Below are 18,207 nucleotides of genomic sequence, written 5' to 3' on the forward strand. Positions count from 1 at the left end.
AGACAAAAGTCCCTACCTCCTCCCCAAACACTCACCTCTATACAAATCTGTGATTGTTAAAATACAATGAATTGCAGCTTTTGGACGTGTATGAGGTGAAACAGGTCCATAAGAATAAAGCACTACATTTGAGTCATACTCAAATATAGGTTATATGTCTTAAACATATGGAAAACTTGTTAAGTTGTTAAAATTCAAGCAGTCCTTAGCTGTTCACTCAAAATACTGCAACCTAGATTTAAAGAATATATTTTTACCTTTCTTGTGTGTTTGGCACCTGTTCTACATAGGTACTTCTGAATACTAAAAACATTAATTTGGGGATAGAAAAATGGGAAAAAGATGTGGGCCAGAAATAAATTTTAGTTAAATCAAAAATACAATTACTCAAAAGACCATATATAACATGGAAATCAAAGTTTCTAAGCAAATGTTTGGAAGAATTTTTTTCTATGAAGGAGATGGCAACCAATTAAACTCTCCCTTCATAACAAAATACTTCACTGATAATCACCTGATTTTTATATCGTTAGAAAAATGACCAGTTCGTTAGTTAACATGGTCAGACACTGAAATGCTAGTTTGTAGTTTACTTATATCTGAACAAGTTACTCATGTGCAGATTCTAAAAGACTAGTTCTTTTTTTTTTATCATAAATTGGTGTGTATTAATTTTCTGGAACAATTTTTTTCAGAAGCAGCCACTTAGTGGGGATTAGGCACCAAACCATTTATATGCACAATGAGGATGCTGCCCTTATGCTGCCCTCATTAGGCGAGGGGGGCCTAACCTGCCCGCGCGTCCGCCCAGCTCATCAAGTTCGATAAAGCAATTGCGAAGACATCTCCTCTTAGCCACCCCTTCCCAATCCCAAATCAAAATAACGATGGACCAGTCTTTCAAACACATTCATACAAAATAAACCACCCTAAGGGAAGTAGCGTGATTTCAAAGTAAACAAGTTCAAGACATCTTGTCAGCCTGAACCTCAGGTATTTGACTACTGAGATTAAGTCATTGGACTTTAGGTGCCCAAAGTCTTCCTAGCAGAGCAGATACGTTTCCAAAGACTGTTGTGGGTTTTCTGGAACTTCCGTATTAAAATAAACATATCATTTAAACCAAAAGGTCTTTTGATGGGGGGTAGGTAGATAGGAGAATCTGGAAGGTCTTGCATTTCGGGAAACAACTGTTTCCGATTATGTGTGTGTATTAAGCAGAAAACACACTGCAATCGGGGAGCCTGCAACTTGAATTCTTTTTAAAATAAGAAACTGTCTCACCGCCCCCATCCCTAGTGTAGGAAGGTACCAGAAACAGTTTACTGGCCAAGAACAGAAAAAAATTAGGCTAGAGGAGAGGACTTGCAACAGTTTTCTCAAGACAAAAAACTATCACGAGGGGGTAAGATCGTCTTCCGACAAGACGGGGTTGGGGAGAGAAACCTGTTGTTTGCCTTGAGGATGTGAGCCCCGGTCCCCGGGCGTTAAGGGGCGGTGGGGGGCGGTGTCCCCACCTGGGCCGACATTCCTTCCCACCCGGGGTTGGTGCCAGGTCTACCCTTTCAAGCCAACGAAGCTGCGAGCCCGACCGTCGCGCACACGCAGGCCCCGCCTTCCTGCGAGCGGCCCCGCACTCCCCGCTCCGCGATCCCGGCCCCGGCCCCGGTCCCCGCGGACGCGGCGTAACTGCGGCCCCGGGGCGCGAGCGACGCAGACACGGATGATCCCGTCGGTCGCACCTGGCTGAGCATCTTCCGGCTGGTTGTTTGGTTTGCGGGAAACGATCTCCCCATTCAACTGACTTAGAGCCGGGTCGGCAGGTGGGAGGGGAGCGGCCGGCTTCCAGGTCCTCCTCCCGCCCGCGCTCCCTGGCGAGTTTCCACCTGTTGTGGGAAAGTCGCGGTGGAGCGTGAGGGGCGACCGGAACCGGGGCCGCCGGCGGCGCTCGGGCACGGCCCGCCGGGGCGGCCGACGCGGCGCGGGGGGCGGAGGGCAGGCGCGCCCCGAGGTCGGGTGCGCGGCGCGCGGGGCCGGCGGTTCCGGGCCGCGGCCCGGCGGGGGTGGGGGGGGGGGCGGGGGCGGCCGGTGCCCCGCGCGAGCCCACTCACCCGGCTCGCCGCTCCCCGCCCGCAGGACCCCGTCCGCCCCGGCCGTGCAGTCACCTGTTTCGCTCCGCACAGCGCCGTCGCCGCCCCTGTGGCTGTCGCCGCCAGCTCCTAGCTCCGCCATGGTGCTCCGATGACGCGCCGGGAGAGCCGCTCCGCCCTCTTCCTCGGCCCCGCTCCCGCCAGGCCCCCGCCTCCAGGGCCCGCGGCCCAGACAGGTGAGCGCCGTCAGGCGAGGGCGGAGGGCGGAGGGCGGAGGGCGGAGGGAAGGGGCGGAGGGAGCGCGAGCCGGCCCGCGGGGAGCGGCGGGGGCCTGCGCCCGGGCGCGCCCCCTGGCGGGCAGGTGCGGCGTGGCGGCCGCTCCGACCGACGCGCCGGGGTTGGGGGGGCGGGGTCTGCGGCGGGCGCGGCGGGCGGAGCCGGGCAGCTGGCCGGGACCCCCCGCCGCGAGCGCCGCGGGCTCCTCGAGGCCTGGAGGTGGGGCGACGAGCGCGGGCGGCGCCTGCGGGCCCGCACGGCGTGAGGATCAGCCCAAGTGACGCGAGGGCCTCGGGAAGCCCCGTCCGCCTCTGAAGTCCGAGGCAGCCAGGGCGGGAGTCCACGGTGACGGCCGCCAGAGCGTGGTGCCACGTGGAAGGCTGAAGTGCGCCGGCCGGAGTCCACGCGGGGCTCTGGTTTCCCTCCGCGGCTTAGGCCTCTGTATCTGATGAGCCCCAGGGCGCACAGCTTAATGAAACTCTTGCCGGGTGATGTGCCTTCTTACTCTTGGTTTCCGATTAGTAACTACCTTGTGATTTCTGGCTTGCTCAGGAAGACCAGGGGGAAAAGCATTTAGGTAACAGCTGTTTTTTTTTTGTTGTTGTTGTTTTTTGTTTTAAGAGACATTATTAGCTGAGGAGAAACCAGTATCTGCAGTATTCGGCAAATAAACGATAAGCAACCAAATGCAGAGGGGGGGAAAAGGTAGCTTGCATAAATGGAAACATAAGGAACAAAAGCGAGCAGCAGCGACCAGTTCCGCCTGGTTACACAGAAATGCACTCCCACGGTCCGGCCTCGGCTGGCTGAACATCACCAGCAAGTTCCCAACAATTTAAAACTCTTTCAAGGACTTCAGCAGAATCTCCTGGAGGCCCAAGCACTCTTGGGAACAGTGTTGGAGTTCTCTGTAGGGTGACAGTTCTCACCATCCTTGCATAAAAACCCTGCCCCTCAGCTCAGGAGTGGACTGTTTTTATTTGGTTTACTGGTTCACTGGCAGACTCCATAGGGTTTTTTGTTTTGTTTTTTAAACATCTTATCCATTCTTGATAGACACAGAGAGAGGCAGAGATAGAGGGAGAAGCAGGCCTCCCTCAAGGAGCCCCATGTGGGACTCCATCCCAGGACCCCAGGACCACGACCCCAGCCGAGGCAGATGCTCCACCACTGAGCCACCCGGGTGCCCTTGGTGTAGGGGTTTTACTAAGGAACGCTGATGCCATGGTTTGTGATAATGGATTTTAGATTAGTGCCATTTCTATGGTAGGGTAAGCAAACCAGTCGTTTAGCGATGCGATCCTTCTGAATTCACATGCACATCACTCTTACCAGATGTCTAATCAATAAAAATAAAGTGTCACGTGGGTGGAGGTAGTTGTAGACCTCAGGGTGGGTCTCAGCAAAGATATTTTTTTACTATATGAAGTCATCAGAGTTTGAGACACTCTCCTGTTATCAGAAAGACTCTCTTAGAGTTGAAATCTGGAAGAACATTGATTTACCAGTGAATCCTTAAGTAAGCCAGTGAATTCTTTCTGATACATCCCCCCACCATTCCCCAAAATCAAGACTTACTGTTTATACATGTGTTTTGTGGTTTGGTTTGATTTGTTTGGGGTATATGTTTATCTCTTCTTGCATCCTTTTGCTAACTCATGTTTTAGTCTGTCACAAGTTACACAAAAATAAGTGCCAATAAGAATCACACCAAAATCGTGCACTTCGGCCCTGAATTGGCTATGTGTTTCAAACCTAATGCGGTGTCCTATAACAGGGTGGGCTGTTGCATGAAAATTTGGTGAGGGACATCTGTTAAATGTCACACACCACCATGATGTACTTCGTGCTGTACTTAGCACAGAGAAGCCATCTGTCTCAAGTTCCCACACCCATTTCAAAATCTTTCCAAATAATCACTCTTCTCCTTTGCAGAGGGGAGGAGCTGGACCTCCTGCCTCCTTTGAAACCTCACTCCTTCTCTTTTTCTATAACGCATCTCCATTCAGGGCCTCTACCCCAAAGAATACATTTAGAACTCTTTGATTCTGAAAATTCCTTGACATCCTATCCTCCCAAATCTGTTGTCATACATTTTGTTCACCAAAGGTAGTTATTGCACCGTTGTCTTACTACCTTTGTTTAATCGGCTTTATTAGTCTTTCTTGCCTGTCTATAAAAACTTTCCAGGTCACAAAATCAAATTTCCCTATTATTACTTTTTAATCTGTCATTCTCCTGCACTCTCTACTGCACTAGATCCTCTGATCATCTTCCTCTTGGCTTACACCACTGGTCTGGCTTTTCTCATTCCTCTGTGTACCAGTCCTTTTATCTCTGTTGCTGATTTAAATTCCTCCTTCCTCCCAAACTATCCCCAAACCTTACTTTTCCCCAAATTTTAGGCCATGACCTTTCTATCTCTCATAGTCCTCATTTACTGTTATCTCCATCAAGGTGACTCCTAGATCCAGAATATATACCCTTAACCTCTGTCCCGACTTCCACCAGTACATTCTCAATGGTCTCTGCACATTTCTAGCAGAATGTTCTGCCATTAATTCATCATGTCTCATACAGGCTTCCCCTTCAAAATTGCCATTTTCAAATTCTTCTCTTAACTTGCATTGTTTCAACATCTATTCTTTCCTCTCCCTTGTTATCACTGCCCAAATCATGGTTCCCAAATCTTGTCAATTCATGGTTTTAATTCCACCCTCTCAATTCCCACTGCTGTGCTACTACACATCCATTCACATCTGATTCAGAACGGTTCAGAGCAACCCGTTCTGTCCAATTTTTGTTCCCTCTAACGTCTCCACAACATCACTGGATTAATCTCATACATTACTTTACACACACCCCTCCCTTTGCTCAAAAACCCTTAACAGATTTCCCATTCTGACATAATACCAGCTCCACTTCCCTCCCTGACCACCCCCCCATCACACCCTAAGCTCTCTCCTATCCCACTTCCTACTTCTTATTTCTAGAACTCCTATTTCCAGCCAAATATGAGTCAAGGTGAGTTAAAATTTTTGCATACTTTAATGGAATATAAAAGCTTTTCACTTTCTCTAGAACTTGCAAATCCCCACTTTCTGCCTTTGTTCTTGGAACTCTCTACCCTGATTGACTGACTTCCTGGTCCTGAGTTATTGAATTCCTTCTTTCCAATTGCCCCAGCTGAGGTCTTTCTCCTCAGTAAATCTTGTTCCATCAGCCCCCCAGCTCCCAGCCAGCTTGTCTTCTGTAGCTCCCCAGGGGTTTCTGGGCTTACATTCTTCTAGCCTTTATAACATAGAGTAGTTGTGATTTGTTATTACAAATTTGTCTCTTCAGTCTAATATGAATTATTTGCTGGTGACTTTGTCTTCTGTTTCTCTATAGGGCGTCTATAATGTCTGGAGCCGGGCAGCCCCGGTGGCTCAGTGGTTTAGCGCCACCTTCAGCCCAGGGCATGATCCTGGAGACCCAGGATCAAGTCCCCATGTCAGGCTCCCTGCATGGAGCCTGCTTCAAACTTTTCTTGACCCCCACCCCACCCCTTGGCAGTCAGATGTAACTAGAGCACTTACTACATGTACCGTTGTTTCTGCTTTGTCTCCATTCCACCTCTGACAGTCAACTTTTGGGGGCAAGAACTGTGTCTTCATGTACCACAATATGTAGTACCCGGTAAGTACTTCATAAATACTTCTAAATGAATGAGAAGAGGTAACAGTAACAGGCAGCATCTGAATCCTTACTATCTGCCAAGCATTGCACTAAGCATCTTAGCTGCATGATATTATTTAAATATTACAACAACCCTATGAGGAAGGTACATTATTTTCCCCATTTCAGATAAGGAACCTGAGACTTGGAGAGGTTGACTAATCTGCCTAAGGTCAAAAGGGGAGTGATGGTTTTGGTCCAGGCCTATGTGTCTAGACTCTTGCTACACCAAATGAAAAATGAATACCATCTTACTACCACCTCTATGGAAAAGGGCTAATTCTCTGTCCAGGTGTCCCTTGGAATAAGAAGGTGGGACTTGATAGTGTCAAATCATCTGCAGAGCTTTTAAAAAGTAGGATCTATGGGCCTTACCCAAGACCAATAAAAGCAGTTTTTCTAAGGTGGTGACATCAGTATATTTTAAAAAGCATCCTGGTCATTTTAATGTGAAGGTGGGTTGAGAGTCAGTGGCCTAGATTGATGCCAAATGGCTTTCAAGTGAAACCTTTAACAAAACTTGGACTCTAATGGAATTGCCTTCTTTTGTGACTGAGAACCAAAATTCTGACAAAAACCTAATGATGCTGACCTGGGACTATATTATGAGCCATACAGGGATAGAGGAACCTACAAAGCCCACAAAGATAGGTACGGTAGGAGGAAGATTCCAAGGAAAGGCCCTCTTATCTTTTTAGGATTTTATTTACTTATTCATGAGACACAAGAGAGAGAGGCAGAGACATAGGCAGAGGGAGAAGCAGGCTGCAGGGAGCCTGATGCGGGACTCAATCCCAGGACCTGGGGATCACAACCTGAGCCAAAAGCAGATGGTCAACCGCTGAGCCACCCAGGCATCCCGAGAAAAGACCCCATTGTTAAAGAATTGATTGAAGACAGGTAGCTTGGTCCTATACACATCTAAAAGCAGCACCTAGCCATTAGGACTGGGGAGATGAACTGTAGCTTAATTAAGAAGTACCCCGTGTCAGGGTTTCTGGGTGGCACAGTTGATTAAGTGACCAACTCTTAGTTTCGGCTCAGGTTATGATCTTAGGGAAGTGAGAGCATGTCAGGCTCTGTGCTGGGGGCAGAGTCTGCTTGGGGTTTTTCTCTCCCTTTCCCTCTGCCTTTCTGGCTCATGCTTTCTTTCTCTCTAAAATAAATAAATAGGGTAGCCCGGGGCGTGATCCTGGAGACTCAGGATCGAGTCCCGAGTCCCGCATCGAGTCTCGCATCGGGGCCTGCTTCTCCCTCTGCCTGTGTCTCTGTGTCTCTCTCTTTCTCTCTGTCTCTCATGAATAAATAAAATCTTTAAAACTAACTAAATAAATAAATCTTAAAAAAAAAGGAATTACCCTGTGTCTCAGTATAAATGAAATGACGTATCATTTAATTTATACCTCTCCTCCTCTGAAATGTCCCCACAGGTTACGAGAGGCAGCTATCTGTCCTTGAGATTGGGATATAAAAAAAGATGCAGCTATGTTGTTGCAAGTAGCAAATGAGAAAATCAGGTGAGAAGTTTCTGTGCAGTCTAATGCAATACAAGATACATCAAACCTTGATTTTCACATAGAAATAAAGATGATTCCTGTTTTGTCAAACAAAGTTATATATGTATGGGTCAAGTCATGGTACATAAACAGCTATATGTTATTTCTGTCTTGCATAGTAATAAGCAAGTTCCTCTGTATCTAAGAATTTTGTGTTTGTCTCATCCATCTATCCAGGAGCTTCAGACTTCACCCTATTAATATGGGCAGGCTTTTAAAATAGAACATCCAGCTTAAAATGAAAATATTTCCTTCAAATACAAGAACTAAAATTAAGGAGATGGAAAATACAGTGTTCTCTGCTGGGATGCTATTTGCAGACCCTTTGAGATAACAGTCATTCAACATAACTTGTAGCCTTGAGAAAAACACAGGGGACTTTCATGTAAATTATTCTTTTCTTCACCCTCTCTCTCACCAACCATGCTGCCCTGAGGGACAGCTTGCATATCAATTGTTCTTTGATTAACCTGAATAGAAGACAGATTCTGTTTAATAGGAGGGCGGAAGAAACAACTAGAAATTTGACGCAGTAGTTTATCTGGTTTGTCAAAACAAAGTAAGAATTTCTTCAGAATCTATCAAACATTATGTTAAGAGTCTTTTTACTTTTTAGAGTAAATATGACACAATGGATAGCTTTAGAACAAGCTAACGTTACTATGATTCAGGCATGTGCAACTGGTACAGTTCAGTAGTACATAAACAACTCAGATGAAGGTACTATGGGCTAGAAATTTAAGTTACAAAATAGAGTCAATATTACAATTAATACAGATAAGTAAAAACCATTGCTTCTCAGATTCTGCACACTTAAAAAAAAACAAACATAAACTTTACACAATAATTCAAATTATGCATTTCTACTAAGAGTATCTTACAAACACACATAAGCCTAAAAAGTCATGGTCACATTTTGGTTTTGTTCCAGTGATGCACAATCACATGAAATGTTGTATCTGTTTCGTGTAAAAGAGACATTTGGCCGAAGTGCAACAGCTGCTAAGGTAAAAATATTTCCATAAAAATGTTTAGAATGAAATAATCCCAAGCATCCTAACGTTTGGGATTATTTTTGAAAAGTCCTTACAAAGAGTCCTTATGAATTGTAGAAATAGAAGCAGTTAGGAAATTTCAGTGTATTTTGTCTTTTTGTTTGTTTGTTTTTAACACAAGTAAACAAATACTGGATTTAAAGTGCAGCTTCTTTCTCCTCTCCCTTAGATTCTCCCTCCCCTGCGAAGATCAGTTCTGTCTGTTATAATCTCCAAGGAAGGCTGGAAACAAACTAAGCGATACAGTCAAGCCTGTGTGTCTCGAAAGTCGGTGATGGCCTTCCACAGTGTGCAGAGCATCCCTCCCCTGTTTAAAGACACAACATAGGGAAGAGAACACTTCATTTGAAACATCACCTTTGATATATAAAAGTGACTTCTTAGCCTCTAGCTGCTCTGATAGAACACGAAGATCTCAAAGTCTTATTGGTCCTCACTGTATTCTTTCTATGTTTTGGCATCACCCCTCCCTGCCTTTCCTTTCTACTCCCACAAACTACCAGGTCCCAAAGCATCCTTTCGTTTTTTCAGCACATTTGAGATGTGTTTTTACAGAGGTCTGTGTGAGTCTGTTATGCATATGCTTGGCCTGCTAGAAAAATTATCGTAAGAAACTGTATCAGGTTACATATGGTTCATGGATGGCAAATCAGCACCTATCCTAATATCTGGATATTTGGATTGTATGGTATAACCATAAATTAGAGCATTTGTTTAAGGCAGCTTTAAAATGACTGCATGGTCTCAGTCTACTATATTATCAAGAAATTCTTTAGTTAATTTTCATTTACTAATATAGAAAAATTATTGGTTATAAGAATGCCTAGTAATATAGCCTGGTCCAACAAACTCAGTTTACTAAGTAAATGAGAACCAGAGAGTGGCGCCCAGGACTGCTGAGATGGTTAGGGGTGGTGAGGGGCCCAACCAGGGCAGGAACCCAGACTTCTCAGCCTAGCATTCTTTGCACCATAAACAAGGAACAGAAAGAAAAGTGGTACCTTAGTCTCAGGCATTTTAAATCATCACGTGTAACATAGTAGAGAACATCCTCTAGTGAATAATCCTCAGCCAAAAACTGTGGAGAAAGTAAAATATGCATAAAAATAAGATGTTTCATACACCTATAATAAATAATAAACTCTATCCATAATACAAACATGGGCAGTAATTTAAAAATGAATCTAAAAGGAAATCTACTAAAAACACAATCTTCCGGAATTATTAGGAAAAAGTCCCCCCTGTTAAAAAATAACTACAAAGAAATACATCCATATGACTTCCAAATGTGTAAAGATTACAAGCAACACAATTTCTGAATGGCCTTCTAATGAATAGATAAAACTCATTTGTAATTACATGTCCCGCTCATAAGATAATGTTTGTATTTTAGAGGTTTTTTGCTTTATTTTCCTCAAATGGATAAAAAGTGTTCCTGGAAAGGTATTGTGTAAATTTAATTTCTCAATTTATTTTTCGTAACTCTTAAAAGGTTCTTTTTAGTAATTACTATAAAATCAGAGTCCTGAATTTAAACCGAAGCGTTAATATTAATTTATTTTTAAAGGCAGTGATTTAGTTGATCAATTACTACTCCTTAATTATGAATTGATCTTAGGTCGAGGAATAAATATTTTGGAGAACTTGAATGGATGCATCTCTCCATAAGCAAGAGTTGTTTAAATTTACGTAGCAGTAACTTGTTCAATGCAGATTTCTAAATTTTATTTAGCAGTCCAATGAATCATCAAAGAGAAAAACATCTTTATTCTTAGTTATTTAAAAATTTTAAACATAAAACTAAAGTTAATGTAATATTGTACTGGGGCCTTTTCTATAAAATAGTAAAAAATATAACCTCTTATTGTGGGTATGTGTGTATACATGTATGTCATCTTGAAATAGAAGTGCTACTCATGCTGATTATCAAAGTCTGTAAGGAGCAGAGAGGAATTAGGTTATTATAGAAAGTGTTTGTTCCTGACAGAAGTTGACTGACTAGATCTATTTTATTAAGTATCAATAAACAGTCCCTGGGGTGCCTGGGTGGCTCAGTGGTTGAGTGTCTGCCTTCAGCTCAGGTCGTGATCGCCGGGGTCCTGGGATGGAGTCCTGCAACGGGCTTCCTGCATGGAGTCTGCTTCTCCCAATGCCTATGTCTCTGCCTCTCTCTGTATGTCTCTCATGAATAAATAAATAAAATCTTAAAAAAAAAAAAGTAAAGTCACTGAGTCTAATAATGTTGCAAGAGAATTAGTTAAAAGAGAATTAGAAACTTTAAAATTTTAGTTATGTCTTGATTCTTCCATCCTTCCTAATCTTCAGTTCAAAAATACAAAAAAATCCTTAGGGGACCCGGACCGTGCCTCATTGTTTTTGCACATACAGCAACCCCTCATCCCCCCCTCAAATGATTTTTCCCTCCTCACCTACCCTTCCTCGAATAAACATACAGATGGCTTGGTTCATTCCTACAGCTCACTCACCATCCTCTACAAGAACCTTCCCTAACCTCTTCCTCTCTCTGCCTCCTAACACCTGATAACCTTTACTTCAGAGAGTTTAGTAAGAAATCATTACACTTTATCTGTGGAATTATTTGATGACGATCTGCCGACCCTGGTCCGTAAGCTGCAGGAGGGCTGACCAGTGTACATGCCCCGTGCCCGGCACAGAGTAAGCACTCAACATTATGAAATGAAAGCAAAGCCTGTCCCCCGTGGATAGTTGTCTTTACCCGACTTATAGTGTCTTCATCAGCTCCCTTGTCTCTCAGCCACTCAGTAAGTTCAGATTCTTCAGTATTTGTGCCAGGAGAATCCCGGGGGCATACTGGCAATCCCGGAATCTCTAGAACAGATTTGGGGAGGGAGGGACAGTCTTAGCTTCTAAAAGACCTCATCTGAGACCCTCCCCATCAACAGACACTTATTAATACTTTAAGAGATTTTGCTCTACCAGAGAATAATAGAAGCAATTGAGATTGGCAGCATAAATGGTAATCTGAACAAAACTCTTAAAGACTACTAATCAATGGAGAGACAGAAGCAATAATGTAATGATATTTCCCACCTCATACTTTCATATCAATTCTATAGTTTCTTAGAATAAACTTGTTTCACCAAAACTGTACTGTGGGATTTTCATGTGACACACACGAGCATAATTAGCAGAAAACCATATAATTATAGAATAGTCTCTTTTTTTCGCTACTTGCAATAATATGGAAAAAACCCAGAATATACAGAATACAAATGCAAAAATGACCCAAAATGGTATTTTAGTCTACTAATCTCATTTGAAAATTAAAAAAAAAAGACTGAAAAAAGTGTTAAGAGCCCTATTTACCTCAAATAATCTCAGGAAAAGATGACCATGACTCATCTTATTTCATATTAAGTTATATAGAAACTATAGTTTGCTGCCATTAAGAATTCGATACTTCTAAAAAGCAATTTCTGCTTGTAGTAGTGGTACATGTGACAGATGCCAATTAAACCATGAAATAAAACTGCCCACTGGCTTTCTCAGTTTTTTTTTGTGGCAGCCTGGTTTAACAGTATCACTTTAAAGTTTTCTGCTATTCACCTATTGGTTGGGACTTAAGTTTCAGATGTTTAATTTCTTGGTCTTTTTCTTCAATTGCTTGATGAAGGAGTGCCTGTAATTCTTTCTCTTTCTGAACCAATTCTTCCAGTAGTCTGTAAAAGAAAATTATACTGGTTGGCAGGATAATAAAGCTGGAGCAGCCAGAGTGACCTTCTAGATCTGGACTTTTCAAGCTATGAGGAACATAGACAACCATGGGATTTTATTGAAATGCAGATTCTGATCCAGTAACTCTGGGGGTAGGTTTGAGATTCTGCAATTCCTTCTTTCTTAAGTTTATTTATTTATTTTTTAGTAATCTTAATACCCAACCAGAGATCAAGAGCCACATGTTCTTCTGACTGAGCCAGCCAGGTGCCCCAAGATTCCACATATCCAATAAGCTCCCCCAGGTGATATGCATGTTGCTGGTCCACAGACCCCCATGTTGAGTAGCAGAGCTCTAGAAGGCTCATACTTCCAGACAATAGTTCAAACCACCTCTCCACCAGCGCAACTGTCTGCCAAAATCTTCAGAGATATTTTATTGTTTCTTTTTATGACCATAAATGGCAAATAAATAAAGTAAAATAAAATATATGCAGTTTTACCAGTATGACCCCTTATCAAAAAAAATTGATTATGGGTAACATAATAGTCAATGCAAAGCAGAAAGGCAGTCATTTTTTTAACTGAAAATTTGAGAAGTAAACTATAGATGAGGTCACCAATATCTGGCAGGGAACAAGTACTCAGTAAATGTTAATGGTTGTTGCTAGAATTGTGGATATTACTATTATTCCTCTCCCTTCTAAGGGGACTGGTGAAGTGGGTAAAAGGATGGCTATGTTCCTGGTACATTCAGTTCTTAGTTGGCATCTGATGCATTCTCCAAAGAAACAAGGAGAAACTAACATATCATTTATACCAGAGTTCTTATTCATGAAAGGTTCACTATGCAACTAAGAGCCAACTGGTGTTCTACTTGGCATTTCTAACACTGTTCTCAGAAAAAAAATTCCAAGTTAAGAAGGAAGATCCTCTGATTTTTTAGAAAACTGTCATGGGTGACTTGGATTCAGAATTTTAATAAGTTAAGGTACATAGTTATTCATAAGATCATCAAGATAATTTTCCCAATGCCCTACAGTTCTGAGGAAAGTGCCTTTGTTTCATTTTCTCAGCACAGATATATTTAATTCAGGACCAGATTACATTCCAAAAGTTTGTCTCTGCTTCAGTTGGCATATGCTGAAGGCAGCAGAGGACCAGGTGAAAGACAGCCCTCGGCTTGAATCTTGGTTCAGACACACACTTCCTGTGTTAACGTTGACAAATTAATTAATGCCTCTGGCCTTCAGTTTTCTCATCTGTGCAAAGGAAAAGTAACACTTCCTGAAAGAATTACCGCAAACGTTCAATGAGACAGCTGTGGCTACAGCGCTAAGGACAGTGCCTGGCCATCAGGGAGGGCCATCCTATCCCCTACTACAGCCTCAAGCCCCAGGTTTAGGAGGGGCTCCTTCTCCTTTCCCACAGGACAGAGATGTGAGGCCCTTAGGACACAGGATCAGAGTAAGCAGACAGGATCGGAGTTCCTCAAAGTGGAACAAGCTTGAGAAGCAGCCAGAGAAGGTGATTTGAGAAAGACAGATTGTTCTAAAACAAGTTTTGTTTTGTTGTTGTTGTGTTGTTGTTTTTCATTTACAAAAGGTGGGCTATATTATTTTTTTAGTGTCACAAGCAGTTGATTTTGGCTCAATGTGACTCAAACCACAAGAAAACCATTCTACTTCACTCCTTTCTGAGTCCTAGTGTGGCCCAGACTGGCAGGAGTGGTGTGTGGGACCAATTCACAGGTATACAAGTTTCTAATTGAGGGCAATCTGTGACCGCGTGACATTGGCCAGGTAGGTCACCGTCAGCGGGTCACTGATGTTGCTGTTGAGCATGGTCTCGAAGTCATCAGGAACTATCTTGGGTACCTGGTTAACCAGACTCAGCAGCGTACCATCAGGTAGACTGAGTGGGTGGAACCAAAAGCCAGAGGAAAGCAGAGGATCAAAGAAGATTTTTATCTACTCCAGCAAGAATGATATTCAAGGGCATGGACAGCAAGCTCAGCATGAATTTTTAAGTTGCTAATTTCTTGGTCTAGTATGTATTTTTGTCTTCCTTGATGATTTACATGTGTGGAATAGTGATGGTGTATTTTTATTGTCTCTCTAAAGAACACAGTAACTTTTTCTAGATTTTAACCTATGTGTATCTTGACTACATATTTTCTTTTTTAGCTTTAAAAGCCAGAACTTAACATTGGAGCAGAATGTTGACAGGCTGTTTTATTTGTCCCAAATCCAGTTCTCAAAAATTATTTATTTACCCAGTCCATCATTTTTTCTTCTGTTTTCAGCTGATAGGGAAGTTCTTCAAAATTAAGGCAATTGCCTGCCTCCTTTTCCAGAAAACTTTGGTAAGCATCTGCCCTGAGGTCAATTTTTTAATTCAGATGTGTGAGGGTGGGTAATTCTATCTATTCTTCTATTCGTTGTATAGATAAAGTAGGCAGCTCTGCGAGAGTTAGATTTTAGCTGACTCTGCATTATTGTCCTGCAGTACTGTCCCAACCACTGTGTGAAGTGAATGATTTCCATTATATTTTATGTAAACATACTCCAAAACATAAGTAAAACATACATTCTAAAGACTGTATGATTTTTCTCTATTTGTTTTTTTTTTTTTTAAGATTTTATTTATTTATTCATGAGAGACAGAGAGAGAGAGAGAGAGAGGCAGAGACACAGACAGAGGGAGAAGCAGGCTCCCTGTAGGGAGCCCGATGTGGGACTCGATCCTGGGACTCCAGGATCACGCCCTGGGCTGAAGGTGGCGCTAAACTGCTGAGCCATCCAGGCGTCCCAATTTTCTCTATTTGTTGTTATTATTGGTGAGCTAATAATCAAGAGCTGGATAAACCTGATTTACTTTCATCAGTGATTATCTAAATACTAAGCTTAAGGGACGCCTGGGTGGCTCAGTGGTTGAGCGTCTACCTTTGGCTCAGGGCATGATCCTGGGGTCCCGGGATAGAGTCCCACATCGGGCTCCCTGCATGGGGCCTGCTTCTCCCTCTGCCTGTGTCTCTGCCTCTCTCTCTCTCTCTCTCTCTCTGTCTCTCATGAATAAATAAATAAAATCTTTAAAAATAAACAAACAAACAAATACTAAGCTTAAGATTTCTAACAGAAGGGCTACAATCTTTCCTAAAAACATACTAACATTTCTGCTAAGTTTATTTTGCAATGTATGAACTTTTTAAAAAAAAGATTTATTTTAAATCCTCTTGAGAAGAAGAAAGAGAATGTGTGCAAGTTGGGGGGAGGGGTACAGGGAAAGAATCTTCAAGCCGACTTCCTTTTTTTTTTTTAATTTTTATTTATTTATGATAGTCACACAGAGAGAGAGAGAGAGAGGCAGAGACATAGGCAGAGGGAGAAGCAGGCTCCATGCACCGGGAGCCCGATGTGGGATTCGATCCCGGGTCTCCAGGATCGCACCCTGGGCCAAAGGCAGGCACTAAACCGCTGCGCCACCCAGGGATCCCGTCAAGCCGACTTCCTGCTGAGCACAGAACCCAATATGACCCTGAGATCATGACCTGAGTAGAAACCAAGAGCGGGATGCTTAAATGACTGGGCCATTCAGGTGCCCCTGCAATGTATGAATTTCTATATATCATATAATATTCAACTGAAAATGATATTATAGACGTGATCAGTCTCTCATTTCCGTTGCTTAGGACCAGTTCTAAGGCAGCTGCGTTTGTTTTTTTTTTATGTCATGTGTGAGGTGAATGTTGTGCCTTGTCTCTTTTCTCTGGGGGCAACAGGGAGGAACTGTGGGAGATATTACTAGAAACAGAAAAAGAAGGTTCATTATCCTGTGGATTTCACAGATTTAAGTGTAAATATGTAGAGAAAAAAAATGAATGTGGGCTGTCGTGAAAAATGTAACTATGTCCTAACACATATAAAGAAATATGACAAGTTGTAGTCCTTTCAATAGAGATGTGGGAAGCAGGCCTTCAGCCAGCAGCTACCCTCAGAAAAGCAGCCCTTATGGACTGCAAATGGCACAAACGTGGCAGACAGAGACTAGGGACAGGATATAAAAAAAGGTGACTCGAATGGTCTAAGGAGAGAAGGGAAAGGCTGCATTCAGAAGAGGCAGGTTCTATTGACATAAGCCAGGGTATATAGACAGAAGGTTTGAAGGCCAGAGAAACAAATATACCAGCTCACTGGTAAATAAAGTAGCTTTATTGCCTGTACAATTCTGACCATGGGTGGAGAAGGAGTTGGGGTTGGACCAAAATAGTAACAAGTGAACATTCTTCCTCCAGAGATCAGAGAGGAGTATACAAAACAGCTCCATTTAAGATTGGGTGACAGAGAATAAACTAAAAAAATTTGACCAAATTTAACACCTACTATAATGGATACAGTATCATGATTGGGGTTTTGCTTGAGAAGAGGAGGAAATGAGGGACACCAGAGGGACACCAAGGATTTTGATGCAAGTCTCAGAGGAGAGAAGACATAAATTCTTCCACTAGGTAGTAGAAATGCCAATTAACAGCTGGGTTTCGGAGGACAAGATTAGGATCTGGAAGTCAGAAAGCCATTTTCCCTTTATTCAGAAAGATTTCTCTATGCAAACCATAGAGGATATGTATGGATTTACTCAATAGTACAACCAAAATTCATGTTTCTGAACATAAGATGACCTTTGTACTACTTGTACAAAGCTTGGTATTCAAGCTTAACTTTAAAAACTTAAATTTATAATGAGAAATAAAATATGTTTTATCTCACTGGTGAACAAGTATGATCTTTAACTAAATATTTGAAAGGTTTTACTATAAACTCAGAGTTGTAAAGTCAGTTGCCCACATGTCAGCTGTAGCCAGCACAGGAAGCTATAAATCATAGACTTAGACCTTGAACTGTGCCAACATCTATGAAGAACAGGAAATATTTACTCACTTGACCTGATCATGTGGATTCTATGTTACCAAATTCTCTAAGGAAAATTAAAGTCCAGATGTGACATAGCAGATTCAAAATAGGATCATCAATATAGTCAACTGATCATCCTTTCAAGATTCTAACATCCAAGACTCTAGCACCACTAAATTTATCTACTCAAGAACAGAAATCTTCCTCTCCTAAAAGAACTTGATATTCCAACTTCATGGGCTTTCAAGAACATAGATATTCTATCTGTCTCAGCTGTTTCTTGGATGGGACATGCTGCTCTGAATCTGAGTCCAAGACACTGAAGTTACAACTATTTTGAAAATCTCAGTGTACTTGGAGATAAAGCAGAGATCAGAAGACTAGTGCTGAACAAGGCTTGAATTAGTAGAAGCAGAAAATGATTCTCACTAAAGAAACTAAGACAAATCTTTCTTGTTTGGTAAAGATATCAAACCAAGTTTATGTGAGTGGGATAAAGGAATCAGATTTTGTATTCTCTGGACCAAACTTTATTTATTTGAGAAGGAGGTGAGGAGAGAGAGAGAGAGGGAGAAAGAGAGAGAGGTAGAGGGAAAGAGAGAATCTTAAGCAGGCTCCACCCCCAGTGTGGAGCTCAACACAGGGCTCCATCTCATGACTCAGAGATCATGACCTAAGCAGAACCTAGAGTTGGATGCTTAATTGACTGACCCACCAAGGAACCCCATCTGTGGACCAAACTCTAGAGTAGACCCAAAATACATGCGCTTATATAAAAGTAAGGAAAAGGGGGGGGATGCCTGGGTGGCGGTTGAGTGTCTGCCTTTGGCTCAGGGTGTGATCCCGGGGTCCCAGGATTGAGTCCCACATTGGGCTCCCCACAGGGAGCCTGCTTCTCCCTCTGCCT

General features: G+C 42.7%; 2 protein-coding genes and 1 long non-coding RNA gene across 14 annotated transcripts in view; 1 reads left to right on the forward strand and 2 right to left on the reverse strand.

Moving 5' to 3' along the window:
* Positions 1–2,369, reverse strand: part of MAP7 (microtubule associated protein 7) — a 173,333-nt gene extending 170,964 nt beyond the window's left edge. For 6 of the 9 annotated variants that reach the window (XM_072825021.1, XM_072825020.1, XM_072825022.1 and 3 more), the window contains exon 1: positions 1,743–1,886. Coding sequence is in view for 3 of the 9 variants with exons in the window: in XM_072825035.1 (XP_072681136.1) it covers positions 2,166–2,232 (67 nt within the window). In the remaining 6 variants the exon portion in view is untranslated. Of the gene's footprint in view, positions 1–1,742; positions 1,887–2,165 lie in introns of those variants that run through there. The other 3 variants (XM_072825035.1, XM_072825058.1, XM_072825026.1) reach the window with 1 other exon arrangement.
* LOC140632748 (uncharacterized) lies at positions 1,339–9,120 on the forward strand. 3 transcript variants are annotated; one of them, XR_012030451.1, is made up of 6 exons: positions 1,339–1,405; positions 2,137–2,326; positions 5,757–6,044; positions 7,514–7,600; positions 8,571–8,646; positions 8,864–9,120. It is a non-coding gene; the product is annotated as an uncharacterized lncRNA (long non-coding RNA). The 3 variants fall into 3 exon arrangements; XR_012030443.1 differs by lacking the exon at positions 1,339–1,405 and adding an exon at positions 1,415–1,823; XR_012030448.1 differs by lacking the exon at positions 1,339–1,405 and adding an exon at positions 1,415–1,764.
* Positions 8,228–18,207, reverse strand: part of MAP3K5 (mitogen-activated protein kinase kinase kinase 5) — a 198,881-nt gene continuing 188,901 nt past the window's right edge. The window contains exons 27-30 of one of the 2 annotated variants that reach the window (XR_012030333.1): positions 12,283–12,395; positions 11,432–11,544; positions 9,696–10,897; positions 8,228–9,001 (exon numbers count right to left, since the gene is read on the reverse strand). Coding sequence is in view for 1 of the 2 variants with exons in the window: in XM_072824984.1 (XP_072681085.1) it covers positions 8,941–9,001; positions 9,696–9,772; positions 11,432–11,544; positions 12,283–12,395 (364 nt within the window). In the remaining variant the exon portion in view is untranslated. The remainder of the gene's footprint in view (positions 9,002–9,695; positions 10,898–11,431; positions 11,545–12,282; positions 12,396–18,207) is intronic. The other variant, XM_072824984.1, reaches the window with a different exon arrangement.

The sequence above is a fragment of the Canis lupus genome, chromosome 1 (genome assembly GCF_048164855.1).
Source record: "Canis lupus baileyi chromosome 1, mCanLup2.hap1, whole genome shotgun sequence".
Lineage (NCBI taxonomy): Eukaryota > Metazoa > Chordata > Mammalia > Carnivora > Canidae > Canis > Canis lupus.